Source organism: Dermacentor silvarum, chromosome 1 (genome assembly GCF_013339745.2).
Source record: "Dermacentor silvarum isolate Dsil-2018 chromosome 1, BIME_Dsil_1.4, whole genome shotgun sequence".
NCBI lineage: Eukaryota > Metazoa > Arthropoda > Arachnida > Ixodida > Ixodidae > Dermacentor > Dermacentor silvarum.
Window position 1 is genome coordinate 31,695,247 of NC_051154.1, and position 14,724 is coordinate 31,709,970.

The 14,724-nt window shown below is 46.5% G+C and overlaps 1 protein-coding gene across 2 annotated transcripts in view; it reads right to left on the minus strand.

The window, feature by feature from the left end:
* LOC119459240 (glycerol-3-phosphate acyltransferase 1, mitochondrial) overlaps positions 1–14,724 on the minus strand; it is a 104,215-nt gene that overhangs the window by 38,253 nt on the left and 51,238 nt on the right. The window contains exons 1-2 of one of the 2 annotated variants that reach the window (XM_037721059.2): positions 9,449–9,668; positions 469–715 (exon numbers count right to left, since the gene is read on the minus strand). In XM_037721059.2, the coding sequence (XP_037576987.1) occupies positions 469–715; positions 9,449–9,495 (294 nt within the window). In that variant the 5' untranslated portion in view covers positions 9,496–9,668. Of the gene's footprint in view, positions 1–468; positions 716–9,448; positions 9,669–14,724 lie in introns of those variants that run through there. The other variant, XM_037721067.2, reaches the window with a different exon arrangement.

The following is a 14,724-nucleotide window of genomic DNA, read 5'->3' on the forward strand; positions in this document are numbered from 1 at the left end:
CACTTCCACAGCAATGTTTTGTGCTCTATCTGGAGCAAGACTGCTCTGACAGCAGATCAGGAGCAAGCCCGAGAACATCTGTCGAGTCACAATTCAACTGCCCTATATAGCAGCCGAGACTGCTCTGCCAAAATAGGCAGGTTGATACAGAGCCCCATGATATGTGGGGACTTTGCAACCAGATAAGCATGCATGCTCTCTCACCTCCTCGCTCCAGCAACAGCCCTCGTGTTCCAAGTGTGGACTTAAAATAACACTCTGCACTGGAAAGAGGTGCTGACCAATGGTGTGAGCTAGCCTCTTTGAATCTGTCATTGGAGTACCAAATACCAGCACTTGCAAGATGACATGTTCGTACGAAAAATTTTTTAGAACGAAGTAACACAAGTAGAAAATGGTGCCACATACAAGCTGCCATACTAGTTATCACACAAAGATAGCACATAATTTCTAAAAATGATGGCTGACCTCGGGGACCTTATTCCGCTTGGTGCGGTGAGCAGAGGGCACACGGATGGACTCCACACCAAGGCTATTGGGCTTAACAGCTGGGCCCCGTAAGTAGACCCGATTTCCATTGCGGTACCTGCGATGGAGCTGTTCATGCCCCCGGCCCGCAAAGGATGTTGAGGAGTCTCCAACACAAGGTCGCGACTTGCAATTCCACATTGTGGAAGCATCTTGCAGGTTCTGTAGCACCTTCACCATCAGGGCCCTGCAAGCACAACACAGTTGCAGAGCACTGAATTTGCATGCTAATTCAATCATAATTAACAGTGTTTAAAGCTGTCTCCAACTGAAGCTATGTATGCATGTTAAAAAGAATTACTACAGTTCGAGTTAAGTAGGTTATGCTCTATACAAAGCATCAATTCTATTCGCACTTTAGAAAAGTAGACATGTCATGTAAGGCATCTTGCTAAACCCCACATAGCAAATAATTACATCAGCTTCTACTAAACACACAGGCAAGCACACTCACTTGCTTACAATCTAGATGCAGTTTTTGAGTCAAGGCACACTTCGCAAAATGTGCATCCCCTTGGAAAATTACAAACTGAACGTCCATATGAAGTCGCCAATTTCGTGTTCGTTTCAAGCATTAAAGAGCTAGAGAGCAGTGCCAGAAATATCAGGAAGGAATTATTTTGTGTAGCACAGCTCACATGAAATCTCAAGAAGCAACTTAAACTTTTGAACAATCAATACAGAAAAATAATTGTGCAGAAACCATCGACAATGATTATCAATGTAAGCAAATAGCCAAACGCTTCAGAAAGCTAATTGCTTTATTAAAGAAATGATGTGCTTGATAGCGTATATTAGTTTCAGTGAGGATATTTAGGCAGTTGTTTCACTGGGCAATTCCATAGAGAACAGACCCATATCAAGCACATCTGTAGCAGTAGCATAGGTAGCTTTACATATAAGCCGATTCGTCATGTGTGTGTTATCTCCAGCACTGGCACGAAAGGCGACTGTCATTCGCTGTTCCAGCCAGAGCCCTCTCCCACAGCTACCACAAGGAAGAGACTGAAGGATAAAGAGGAGGGCTGTCTTTGCCAAGCACTCTACAGTGTCTCGTGTGCAACAGCATGTGCGACTCAAAGAGCTAGTTGGCATTCGCCAACAAACGTTCCCCGCAACTCGGTTGCGCGAGAGCACACACCTTTTGCATCTGCGGGGAAAATACGACAACCAGCCACCAACCCCCAACAACCAACTGCCAGCCACGAAAACGGGAGAAAGAGGCAAAGAAAGCTATTCGCTTTTAAAAACATAAGATCCACACATCGAACTGGCTATAATAAGTAAGCAAACAAACAAAGAATAATATGCTCAAATTCAGACCAATACTACGACCTATGCCCAGCATGAACCCCACGAATAAGTATGCTCAAGAGGTCAAGATTGTTGAAGTACTTGAATGAATATCTCGCGGCCCTCTTTTATGGCATTCTTAACAGTAAGGAGATAAGGTTCAAGAGCCCCATTTCAAATCGGCTATCTTGTCAGCAGCAAGCCCAATCCCGAAGTGCCAGAGAAAACCCGCACAGATAATGCGGGATCACGTGGGGTCACAATGTGTACAAAGGTCATTCACAAAAATTTGTTGCACAGCTTAATCGAAATGTTCAACACTACTGCCAGATACAAAATTAAATAGGAGCAAAGAAAAAAGTGAACCAATAACCCCATCAACTACAAAATTTGAGTAGCAAGGTGTCGCTGCTTAACACTTTTACACTGCATGAAGCAGAACAGTACAGGCTCTCTGGATTTTAAAGTGAACAGCTTCCTTTGTCTCTTTCGCCCATTTTCATGATTGTACTTTCACCACCGATACAAGGGCTACAATGCAAAGGGTGCATGCCTTCACGTAACTGAGTTGAGGGGCGCATTTGGTGACAAATGCCAGCAGTAAATATATCAGATTTAAAAATCTTCATTACAAACATAGTTCTCACAAACTTATCAGTTCTAGACATGGAATTTGCAATGGTAAAATAAACAGTGTCAAATTTCGTTACACAGACAGAACTATTGCAGAGGTTGTGAAAATAGGCAACGGAAGACAATGCGAAGGTAGAACTTGGCTCTATTGTAAACATGCCTTTGTAGCCTCGTACTAACAGAGCTGGGTGTGTAAGCAAATAGCCGGGCCTGCCAGCACATGCTGTCATGCAACAGCGTTGCACCATCTGAAGTTTTAGAAGCTGTGGTGGTGCGCTTGGGAAGGTCACCCTTCCTCTTCTCCTGCTGCCCCCTCCTCCTGTGGTGGCTGCAGGAGAGGGTTCCGGCACTGCTACAGATGTACTGGTTAACGGTCCTGTTCTCTAGGAAATTATGCAACGAAGCAACAAACGCTACCTTAATGTCTTTGCTGCAATAAATATATACCTTCAAGCACATCATTCCTTTATAATAAAATGAATAGCTTTCTAGAAGCATTTGGCTATTCGCTTACATTTACAATCATTGGCGATGGTTTATGCACATTTTTTAAAATACAAAGGCTCTGCATCACCACGGCCGCTCGATGAAACGCACAAGGTGCGGCCTGCCACGTCGCCCGAAACCAGTGTGAGGCACCTAGTTCTCCGCGCCACCACAGTGGCGCCACTGCTCTGGGACAGGCACGTGCGGGTAGGAGCGTTCCTTTGGCGGCCGCCGCGCTTCGTGTTTACATTTCATTGGCGCGAGAGTTGTGCTTTCCGTTTCCAAAATATAAAAAAATCTCAATGCTGCCTGCAAGGATATCAATATACCTAGGAGTCGGTATTGGGCCACTAATAGGCTCACATAAGCCGAAAAGGCGCACCTTTGCCACTGGTTTCGAGCATTATGACCATCGTTCAAGAGAACTGGCGAGTTCTTTATCGAGCAGCAGTACTGCTGATGCAGCAGGCGCTTTTGTTGAGTGTGCGGATTTGCTTGCCTCGCTTAATGTCCTTGTTTGCTGGTTTAAAAAAAAATTAAGAAAAAGAAACATAAAATGAAAATTTTTACAAATGCGTGCATGATGACATAGGGCAACTGCAATGGTAAAAAAAGAAAAAAGATCTGATGGAGGCTGTGTCAATTGTTATTTTCTTTATTTACAAGATGTGAAGCCATGAAAAAATGCCTTGTTCAACAGCTTTAAAATCGTACTACCTTCTGTGACATGAGGCTTGTAGGAGAGTTTTAACCGCTCCACAGTTACATTCAGGTCCCCGGTCCAGTTCGCCACCATCGGCTGTAACAATTTATTTAGAAACACCTTACACAGTTCCTCGGTGTGGCCATCGGTGAAGTGAAGCGAACACACCAATGAAAAACTTGTCACTCGGCTCCCAAATGCTTCCTTTGCCACTTGTTCCCTGTCATGAAATGTTTCTCAGCCATGCTCTACGACGTGCTATGTCGCACGGAAACTCATAGTACCAGATTAAAGGATCTTTTCTTGCATTAGTGGCACACAGCGGCACGCAACAATTGCGCAGCACAGCACCACATGCAACACGGCAAGGACCTCGACACTTTTACACTACCACGTGTGCGGACAAAAGGTATGAAAGCGAGACGCGAAATCTCTCCCGCAGCGCCTTCCCGGAGGGGGAGCAGTCCCGTAGCAGTGGCGCCACCCCTACAAGAGCGGCTGCAAATGTCAACTTTCGCTTCACTGCTCCGCCTTTACTTCGCGGTGCGACGTGGCAGGCCGCACCTCTTGCGTTTCATCAAGCAGCTGTCGTATCACTTTGAATATACAAAAAGGTGTTAAATAATGTGTATAATTTGAAATTAAAGTGCAAAAAAGGGAAACTGCAAAAATCTATGTGCACATATAAAATGACATTTGTCAATGCAAAAAATAAATTCCAACAAAAATGAAGATCTATTTAAAAAATCATTTTTAATGTTTAAAATAGCCATTGTACCAAGAACTGGTTGTTACCCCATAGCCAGAGCATAAGCTAAAGGAAAAAAATGTGACAACATACTGTTCAGCTTTTGCTCTTCAATGAACTCAAGCGTTTATGAACCCCTGCAAACATTTGGTACATGGACATCAAGAGGCTGCATTTTGACAGACAACCTTCCCGTCTTCTTCCCGTCATCCCTGCATAGCATACATGTCACCTTCCTGAGCAGTAATTTACCTCGACCAGCGGATTGAAAGCAAAAACGCGTCAATAGAGTGATGGCTTCAAGGCAAGGCAATGCTGCAGTGATTTTAATAAATAATTGTGCATTGCATAAGGTTTACTATGACGTAACGAGTTGGTACTTTCTTTAGGTGATCACTATTCCCTCTATGCATCAACACCACAAAATGGTCTCATGTACTCCAGTGTCACGCTGGATCAATGAAATTCGCAAGACAGTGTGATCCGCGGAGCCCATCTGGCTCAAAGGCTGTCTCCACAAAGAATCCAATTAGCGCACAAAAAGTTTCTATGCAATCTTACTGGTATGATGTAGTCCTCAACCAAGAATAACAAGCAGCACATTTAGTATATTTTATGCTCTTTAATCTTTTGAACAAATTTTTGATAAGTATTGCCTCTGCTATCACAAATTCTGCGCGCCGTCTTCAAACTAAAAATCAATTCACAAATTAGTTTGCTTCACTGTACATTGCATGTATGCATTAAGCGTAAACACTAAGTGTGTGCATAAAAAATACCCAGGTATCATTTAACCTGTGCTTCGCCCAGTACAGTTGGCGATAAAGTTTATGAGGTATGGTATCAAAAAAAAAAAAAAGGGGGGGGGGGGGGGGGCTTAATATTTATGCAGCCGCTGCACACATCCCTGGTATTAGGATTCCCAGTCTGTACTACCTTGGAATTCCGAGCAAGTGGCACCGCAAATATCAGCATGTTTTCTTCATCGTGTGAAATAATTGCGAGGAGAGGGTAAAGCGGCAACGACGGTAACAAAACATTGCTGCTTGGGAGCGCCGGCGGTTCGTTCTGAAGCGCCGCCTTATACCGACTTGAAATGAACTGGAAAAGGCCTAGCGACGATATCGGTGGCGAGTGATTAGCCACCGATTAGCCACAGCGGCGACGCCAAAGCGTAGCCGCGACCACTCCTCTGTCGCCGAGTGGTCACGTCGCTGTGCCGCAGGGAAATCCTCTGTGCCGTGCGAGAGGCAGCTGATCTCGCCGTCGGCCGGCGGTCCGTGAACTACAGACCGCCAGCCGCAGTTCGCCCCGATGCGCACGTGTGCCCACTGGGGCGCCTAAAGTCCTTAGAAAAAAATATCTAGCTTTCCCGGAACCGCGCGAAAATTTGAGGTTGGCAGTGAAGTTAGAGGGGGGGGGGCTCTTGCACGGGTGGGGGCGCATGCTCGGAATTTTACGGTAGTATATGCAAACACCGTGTCGCACAATTTTAATGGCTGCAAGGAGAAGCTGTTCAAAAATTTGCTACACCCACGCCCTGCAAACTTATTATGCCGACAGCACATAGCAACACTGAAGCCAAGGAAAGCACGAGGAAACTGAATATTTTAATTCTAGAACAGCATTTTCTGTCAGACTGATTTCACTCAGGACTAAGTATTTATTTTGTGTCCCTGCTCCTATCTGTGTTGGGAAATGAATGTGGCAGAATGGACAAAGTACAACAACGAAGATCCAAGCACACACGCTAATTAAACATAAAGGGAAATAGTAGGTAGGAGTAGGATTGTAAATGCAACTGAAATAAAATGCAGACTGCACCTTTGCCTGCTTCTTTTGACTACAGCATTTCGACTGTTTTCTTTACACTAACCACAATGCTGTGTTCAGAGCATAGGTGCGCATAGATGAACATAGGTGCATCAGGATATAACTTACTGAGCTGCACAGCATGGTCTATAGCAGTGATTTCTTCCTTGGAATACATTTAAAGTTATGCACTAAAATTAATTTAATACGACGATCACAACAGCCAAATCGAAACATTACTCTGGAAGTTAAAGTTATCAACCTGGCACGTACTGAAGACAGGCAGCTCAAGAGCTAGGGAAAATGCAATGGCATACACGCGCCACCGCCGCCCCTCCAAACACAGCGGCGGTGGCGCGTGGATGGAGGGGCTTTAGCATACACCTTTATCTTTTGACGCGCAATAGGGACGAGCCCTTCCTTATACATTCAAGAAGGCTTTTAATGAGGCTGTCCTCAGATGCGAGTGCTTTTGCCCTCGAGAAGCTGCAAAGCCTTGAAAATGTGCAATACCACTGTGCAACACCCACACACACCTGCTCCACTAAATCTAATCAGGTGCAGAGTACCTGCAGTGAAAAGAAGCTCGGGCTACACCTCGCAATACCTGAAATTTTCTATTTCTTCGTGTCAAGCAAAAGTCAGAGGCTTGAAGATGGCGATTTGTGAGAAGAGTATACATGTACTACAATGGGGAGCTATTCACACAAGCTGTGAAACAGTATTTCACCAGTGATAATGAAGCTGCTTATGTTCAAAGGATGAAGCTTTTGAGGTGTGCATTTGTCATGTTGCATCACGCACATTTTTGGTCCTGGTGCCTTCCTATCAATAGCGCTTACATGCACATAGCACTTACATGCACATAGCACTTACATGCAAATAGCACTTACATGCAAATAGCACTTACATGCAAATAGCACTTACATGCACATAGCACTTACATGCACATAGCACTTACATGCACATAGCACTTACATGCACATTGCACTTACATGCACATTGCACTTAGCGCATACATGCACATAGCGCTATTGTAAGGAAAGCAAACTGGGTTGCACATTACTAAAGGGAAGCTCACACTACAGAATATCATGCGGCGAAAATACACCTCCGGTGTACATATTCATAGTTTCCCCATTATACACAGCGTGCGTCGGTTCTTCAAACCGTGAGCAGTTTTTACAATTGCAGGCATTAAAGCACTTAAGGCTGCTGAGCTTTAGAGCGCGCAGTCTCAAAGCAGGCGCACAGTCACAGCGGGCGTGACGCACATGTGGTCAAGCACATCAATGTGAATGCACGGCCACCTTGCGCTCATTCATGTCAAGGCCACGGCGCGGCCAACCAGACCGCGACGACGAGCGGCTAACAAGTGGATCTCGGAAAGGAGACGGCGCGCGATGGAAGCCAGTTTCCTGGGGGGCCCAGCCGCCCCCTTTCAAGTGCATTCCAAAAACTCGTGGGTGAGCGGAATGCCCAAGGAGGCGGCGCTAACACTGGAGCACACTCAGCAGAGCGAAGGAGGAAAGATGACTGTGACACAGGTTCACGCCTTTCGCGCTTTGCCTCTCAAAATCAGCATCACGAACGGTACTCTGCAGTTGAACCCTACCGTAGTGACAACGTCGCTACCCGCCTCGGGGTGAAATAAATGAAAACGCGCCCACCATCGGAAACACGAACACGCTCCAACGCCGATTAAACTTTTTTTTTTTTTTTTCCTTTTTTCGGGGCGGTAAATTAACGAACATGTCTCAAATCCATTTCGGCAGCACTTTTAAACTCAATACAGGTCTGTAGCGCACTCAGTTTGTCAGTTTGCTCTCAACACTAGGACATTTTAGTGAGAAACTCGAAGCGAAGTAATCACCCTCCCAAGCGAATGAAATATATATGGAATATGACACTACCAGCGGAATACAATGCCAAAGCGCACATCAAATAACTGCTCCTGCAAAGCCAGGCGACGTTACGGCCAGCTAACCGCAAAGCAAACATTATCACTAAAAAAGAAGAGAGAAAACAAGGTAGATACACTCATTTAAATTAAGTTGCATCAACACGAACAACCAATTCATTAGAGCCAGCGCACATAATTTAAATGAAACGACGGTCGCACCGGCTAGGCTACAGTCCGACTTCTCGGAGAGAGCGTATATATATATATATATATATATATATATATATATATATATATATATTCCTCAAGTTTAAGTTACAAACTAACTGTACACGTATAGCTGGTGCAGCTGCCATTATTACGAGAATAAGTTTCGTGCGCTTGTTCTAATAAATTGGTTGTCATGACGATCCCACCAAGTGATGACTACGCGCTCCCACGAGCATGAACGCGACGAGGATAAACAACACGAGCGGCGCACGGCGCACATTCATATCGAAAGCTCCAGTTTTCCTCTTCGGACGCATTTTGATCCGTCGTGTCCCGCACTCGACATTCGACCAAGAAGTTCGACGCGTTGGCGACGTTGTTGCAAGACAATATTGCTTGTTTTATAGCAAATTAACAAAAATAGAGGGTTTTTATGCACAGTTACAACCAAGAGCTACGAGTTGCGACCACGGTGTCAGAAATACCGTGGTTGCGACGAAAAGCTCATGTCGCTCATATTCATAGCCAAGCTACCGAACAATTTCCAACGAGCACAGAGAGAAAAATTTAAAAAGTACGATAGAATGCAGAAAGGAACTGATTCCGGTGTGAGGTGTGCAACCGTTGCAGCAAAAGCAGACGAACGTCGACAGGATCAACATGAGATCGCAGCCACCGCAGCAGCGAGTGCAACGGCAACATCTGCCCTCATCCCAATCTCCAACACGCGCAACATAAACACGCGCACTGCCGCGCACAACTTCACTGGCGGTAGGGTCCTGCGGCTGTGTCAAGCCTTGTCACTTCACCTTAGAAAGCACACGAAGCGAAAACTCTGCAGAGGAGCAAAATCAGCAGTTTTCAATAAAGCCCGCGCTGTCGCATCTGCGCGCAATCTTGCATCAGCCTGCGCATTACCTAACCCACGTGTTCATCGGCACCGGCTCATCGCGATCGGCCGGCACGGCAGTGGCGCCGTTCCGCGCGATCGCAGCGAATAAGTTTGACATCACGCTGCACAAAACTGCGGTGGAAGCCGAAACACGCAGTAAGCAAGGGTGAACACCGTCCGAGCCGCGGTGACCGAGTGTAAACGACGCGAGCAGACGCGCTTTTCGAACAGGGGGCTCACCTGACGGCCAGATAGACTGACACAAACAGCACCAGGGCGGTCAGCATTTCGCCGCACTACTACTGACGGTCCTCGCAGTGAAAGTGACGGCTGCCGAATAAGCCTGCAGCGAAGACACCAAATCCACCAGGGACAATCATGCTCTCGACGACGTCGCGACCGGTGCAGTGATAGCGCCTTGCAGATTACGCCATGGCCGGGCCGGCGAACACAACATTTACAAAACCAAAGCGGAAACGCGCTACGCAGCGGACCGGAAGCGTACACGCCAGCGCAGCATTCGATTGGCCTGCTCGCGCGAATGGAGCGGCCGCCGGCCACCAGGGGCCACGCTCGCACATGTGTGACGCAGAAAACGAGGCCGGCCAGTGAGCGTAGCAGAGTGCGGGACGTCGCGCCGCCGCTGCAGAAACAGAAAAACCATCGACGCGCTTCCGACGAACCCCACTTGCGGCCCCGCCGGCATAGTTGGAGAGGGAGATGTGCGCTTTTTTTTTTTTTTTTTTTCGCCTCGCTTCTCTTTTTCCACCCCGTTTTCGGAACGCCCCACATTCCCCGTGGTTCAGTGCACATGCGGCCAATTTATGGATGCGCTCAATAACAGTTTACTAATCGCCGTCTGAGACACCAAGCGGATTTCGGCAGAGAAAACACAATTTTGTCGTGACCACAGCCATATTTCATGGTGAATATTCCGATCCGGGTATCAAATCAGTGATGCTCGCAGACGTGAAGTCGTCGGTTACTTCTGGTTTCGCCTTGTGTGAGGGAAATACGAAAGTGGATGCGAGCATAAGTGCGTGCATGTGGTTTCATTCAATACCGAACTTTTTTTTTTTTTTCTGCGTTCGTAACTTCACATTACAGTGCACACATTAAATCATTCTCATGGGCAGGCTAGATACTATTTGGCACATGAAGTCGAAGAACTTAACATATTTGCAAAATTTCAAGGTCGTGGTACATTAGCATAATTAACTGTTAAAAACTGGCTCATTTAAAGTCAAGTGAACCACTGCGAATCAGAGAGCAGGCTCGTTTGCTTTCCGTTCGAATGAAGCGCTCGTAAACAATTGTTCCTATTTAACTGCGTCACGCAATAAGTGATTTAAGGATGTCATAAGTGCCAGTAATATTTATGGTGACTGCTCGGGGTCCTAGTTAATGACACATAAAAAGCGTTCACAAAGAATACAGGCAGCTACAACCATTATGGATTACAAAACCAAGGCCACACTTTAAATATCTTTTTGAGAGACATCTAACAGCATATCGAATTACATGGGTCACTGCAGGGATGCCGCTCTGGGATGTGACATGGGTATTACCGCTCTTCAATGAATCTCTTTAAAGAAAATAAAGTTTATTACTAGCACATAGTAACGAAATTCGCCATGAACCCACGCAAGGGCCGTACGGTGGAAAAAAGCAAAAGTTAATTAAATGCCCCTTGTTCGATGGATGTCGTGTTGTGCGTAGTGTACAAATGGTAATTGTGGTTGCGGGCTGTCGAGTAGTAATATTTGATGGCCCGCCGTCATGCACAAAACCCTGGAAAACAAATTTGGAGAGATTGGGCGGACATCTATTCGCAAAGCAAAAGCAACGAACTGTGGCGAATTCTATTTAGCAAAGACGTAAAAGTAGATGAGTGATGCAGCGCACTTGCAAAGAACACGTTCACACAAACATGAATGATGAGGACATACACAGGCGCTAGTTTTGGAGAATCTTTGCGGGATGATAATTGTATGGCGATGGTACGATCTCCCCAGGGGCCTATAGATGAGCTTCAATGAAATTGAATGAGCTAATGAAATTAAAGAACGGTGCCACTCGTTTCAAGGATTATGCTGTTGGTCACAACGAGACACTTAATTTCTGTGCGTTGCGCGTCTGTCTGATGACCTGAGTTTATCATTTCAGCAACCATCGTACACACCAGGAGTAGCATGCTAGGCGTGCAGCAGGGCAAACCTATGCAGTTTTCATCAAAGAGTATCTCTCTCTCGTGCGCACGAATGTAGATCTCACGGCAGTCAGATAAGTCAACATTGCTGCCGTTTTGAAAAAGACATTGCGCGATGATCGATGAGAAGGGACAGCTATTAAGCATTAAGGAATTCACCACACTATCAGATCACTCAATACTTTCAGTACACCGGAGTTCAAGGGAGATAACCAAGCCACTGACACATGAAATCTAGAGACGCATCCACCTCGCCAAGAGCTTTCACGACAGTAATTAGGTCATGTCAAGAGGTCGCCTGAACTTTATTAATCGGACTTTCGTGCTGAAAAACAGCGACCAGGCTTGATTGGTGCGCGTGAGTGGCTGGTCACACTATTTAAAATCCTTTCTTTGTCCAATAGTGTGCAAATGCTTGTGAAAAGCCGAGGTTATTGCGTTGAAATAGAAGGGTACTATAACGCTCTACAGTGATGGTTACTTTGGTTCTTCCAATAAGAATTCCCATCCCCAACGAAAGGCGCACCTTAACTAGTGTCAGGCTGCAGCGCTCTATATAACAAGCTGCGCCAAAACAAGTTCGAGCAAATGATAAAAGCATCGCTCGTACGATTTCAAGGTCAAGAATGTAACAGCGGTGTGAAATCGCATAACCCTTACAAATCAGCAAGTGTCGGCTCATTTTGCACCACACAAAGGTGTGGCGCTTTTCATGTTAACTTCGTACGTCAATGTTAGTCGCGAGCGCAAAACGGCTACCAGACAAGGAAGAAAAAGGAGCGCAAGCGAAGTTCCCTAACACTGCTCGGCGCAACCGCGCAAGCTCGCAATATATTAGACAACTCAATAGGTGCTTATTTAGCACTTCCAGAACTCCTTAAAAAACAATCCGGTCCTAGCAGAAAACACGAAAAAAAAAAAAAAGCGGATCTCAAGCACTGCGGTAATCGATGTAACCGAAGCTTTCTGTGGAGTTTGCGTTCACAGACGATAATTGGCGGCGATATTTAGAGCGGATGTTTAAGTTCATCGGCGTTTAGTGCAATACCAGAGTGGCGAGTTGATCTTAAACGTTACCTTGCGTACACCACTTGAGTTTGTCTACGTAGTATAGAGAACACTCAGCGAGACGTTGTTGGGCGCCACCGTTCATAACCTGCGAGAATATTAGCAATGTCATTGCCTCACATGACACATTTCATCGTGGCACAAGTGTTAAACGTTAAATAAATTACGGGGCCTTATACGTGCCAAGTCCACAATCTGATTATGAGGCACGCGCAACTGGGGGACTCCGTTTCTTAACGTGCACCTAAATCTGAGTACATTGGCCTTTTTACATCGCCTTTCCCCTTTCCTACCCTCGCCCAAAATATGCGAGCGAAGAGGTTTATTCGATTCAGCCAAGTTTCTCTGCACCTTCGATTCTCCGAGGTGCAGCGGTGCACCCCCGTGCTCGATTGCACGGGGTGCAAGGCAAAGCTGGGCAGGGTGCCGCCGCGGTGCAGTGCACCCAAGCTTGAGCCTTGCAGTGAGTGGGTGCAGCCTGGCACACCATAACCGGCACCCCCTGCACCTTTTCGTTGGTGGTGCCGTACACCTTTTCTGAATCGAACAAGCCTAAGAGTGGCAAGGCTGTTTATTCATTCGTTTCGTGACTGCGTCGGTTCTAACCCGTTCTCTGCCTCCGCTCCCTAACTCCTCTCTACCATCTATCTCCCCTCCGGACCGTTGCACGTAAGAAAACACTGCAGTTTCTGGAAAGCTTTTGAGAGGAGGTCACGGATAATTGCAGAAGTCGAAAGAGTATTGTGGCGACACCCAGGGTGCTCCAGAGGGTATTGTTCCGTCCAAGCAGTGGCCAACTCGAGAAGAAAGTCGAGTAATGTGATCCCCGAATGATGGCAAAAATTGACACCAGCTTCAGAAGAAAGTTTCGTTGACTTAAGAATCCCAAGCTTTGTTTCACATTCATAAGTAGAAAAAAAAAAAAAGGCATCGATTGGGCAACTCATAGGCTAGAATCTCTTAAAACAAGCAAACGCAACCAGAAGAGGTGCGCAGGTACAGTTTGTCTTCAGTGCTGGCTGCCGCATAACCGACGGACTACGATGTCAGCACGAGGAGACCGACTGCGCTCCTTAACCCTACAAAGCCCTAACGCCAAGAAAATTAGAGCTTGTTCCCCATGGAAAGTACGCTCGTATAAAAACATAACACGAGAAAAAATGCTTCCGAGTTAAAATTAGTGTTGAAGTTAATTAATTAGTAATTGGTTTGCTGAACCCTCCACAATTGGAGGCTTTGCGATAAGCGTATAAATAAATAGATTGGCAGTTTGGCCCGAAGGACGAAGCAGCTTTGCGCTTGAACTCCTCGGTCGGTGTTCTAACTATACGCGGGTGCGACACGTTGGCAGCTACCAGGCGTCTCGCAACGTTAGCGCGATGAGCGCCGACAGTGGCGTCGCACCTCGATGGCGCACGAGATGAACAGACGGGAAAACTGCCAGCGTCAGTAGGAAGTTTTAGATTTTCCGTGCGCAAACGGGTTTGGGTACTCAAAGGGACCTTTGCGTACGCAAAGCGCCACGCCCAGCTCGCGTTATTAGACAGTTTTAGTTACACGCACGTAGAGGCTTTGCGTACGTAGAGCTTCTACGTGTAAGCAGTGCGCATGCGCAGAACGTAGCGGCCGCGCGCTGGTCTCAAGGACGTACGTGAGATTCGATTTTTTGCGTGCGTTTCTTGCGCACGGAGACAGATTCGCGCGGGGGTTTCGCGAGACCACGAACAAGCGATAGCGTGCTGAGCACGCGCAGATGGCTTGCATGGAAACACGGCGACAGGATGACTGGTCATCTATTTCATTCCATGTCAACGATGACAGCCGATAACGCTTGCACAACACACTTCCGGGCATTGCGGAGACGATGACCGGCACGCATCAATGCACATCACTGGCTTGGCTGAAATACTCATCTTGAATTGAATTGGCTACCGCAGTGTTCATATTTCCCGATAGATGTAGCTACATGGTGCGTCGCGTGCGTGTAGCTAAAAGCGTTTCAGATGGCGTGCACGTAAGGTACGTAGACTGTTCACGTTTGCGTACGTGAAGTCTCCACGTATGTACGTGTAACTAAAACTGTCTATTTTGTACTCACTTGGGGTTCTTTTGTACGCCCGGCGGCTTGCGTCCCCTAACTTTGCGCACGCAAAATCTAAAACTCCCTATTAGATAACGTCAGCTTGACGTTTACTGCTCAGAGCATACACACAACAGCTCAGCCGGATCGCTTATAGCG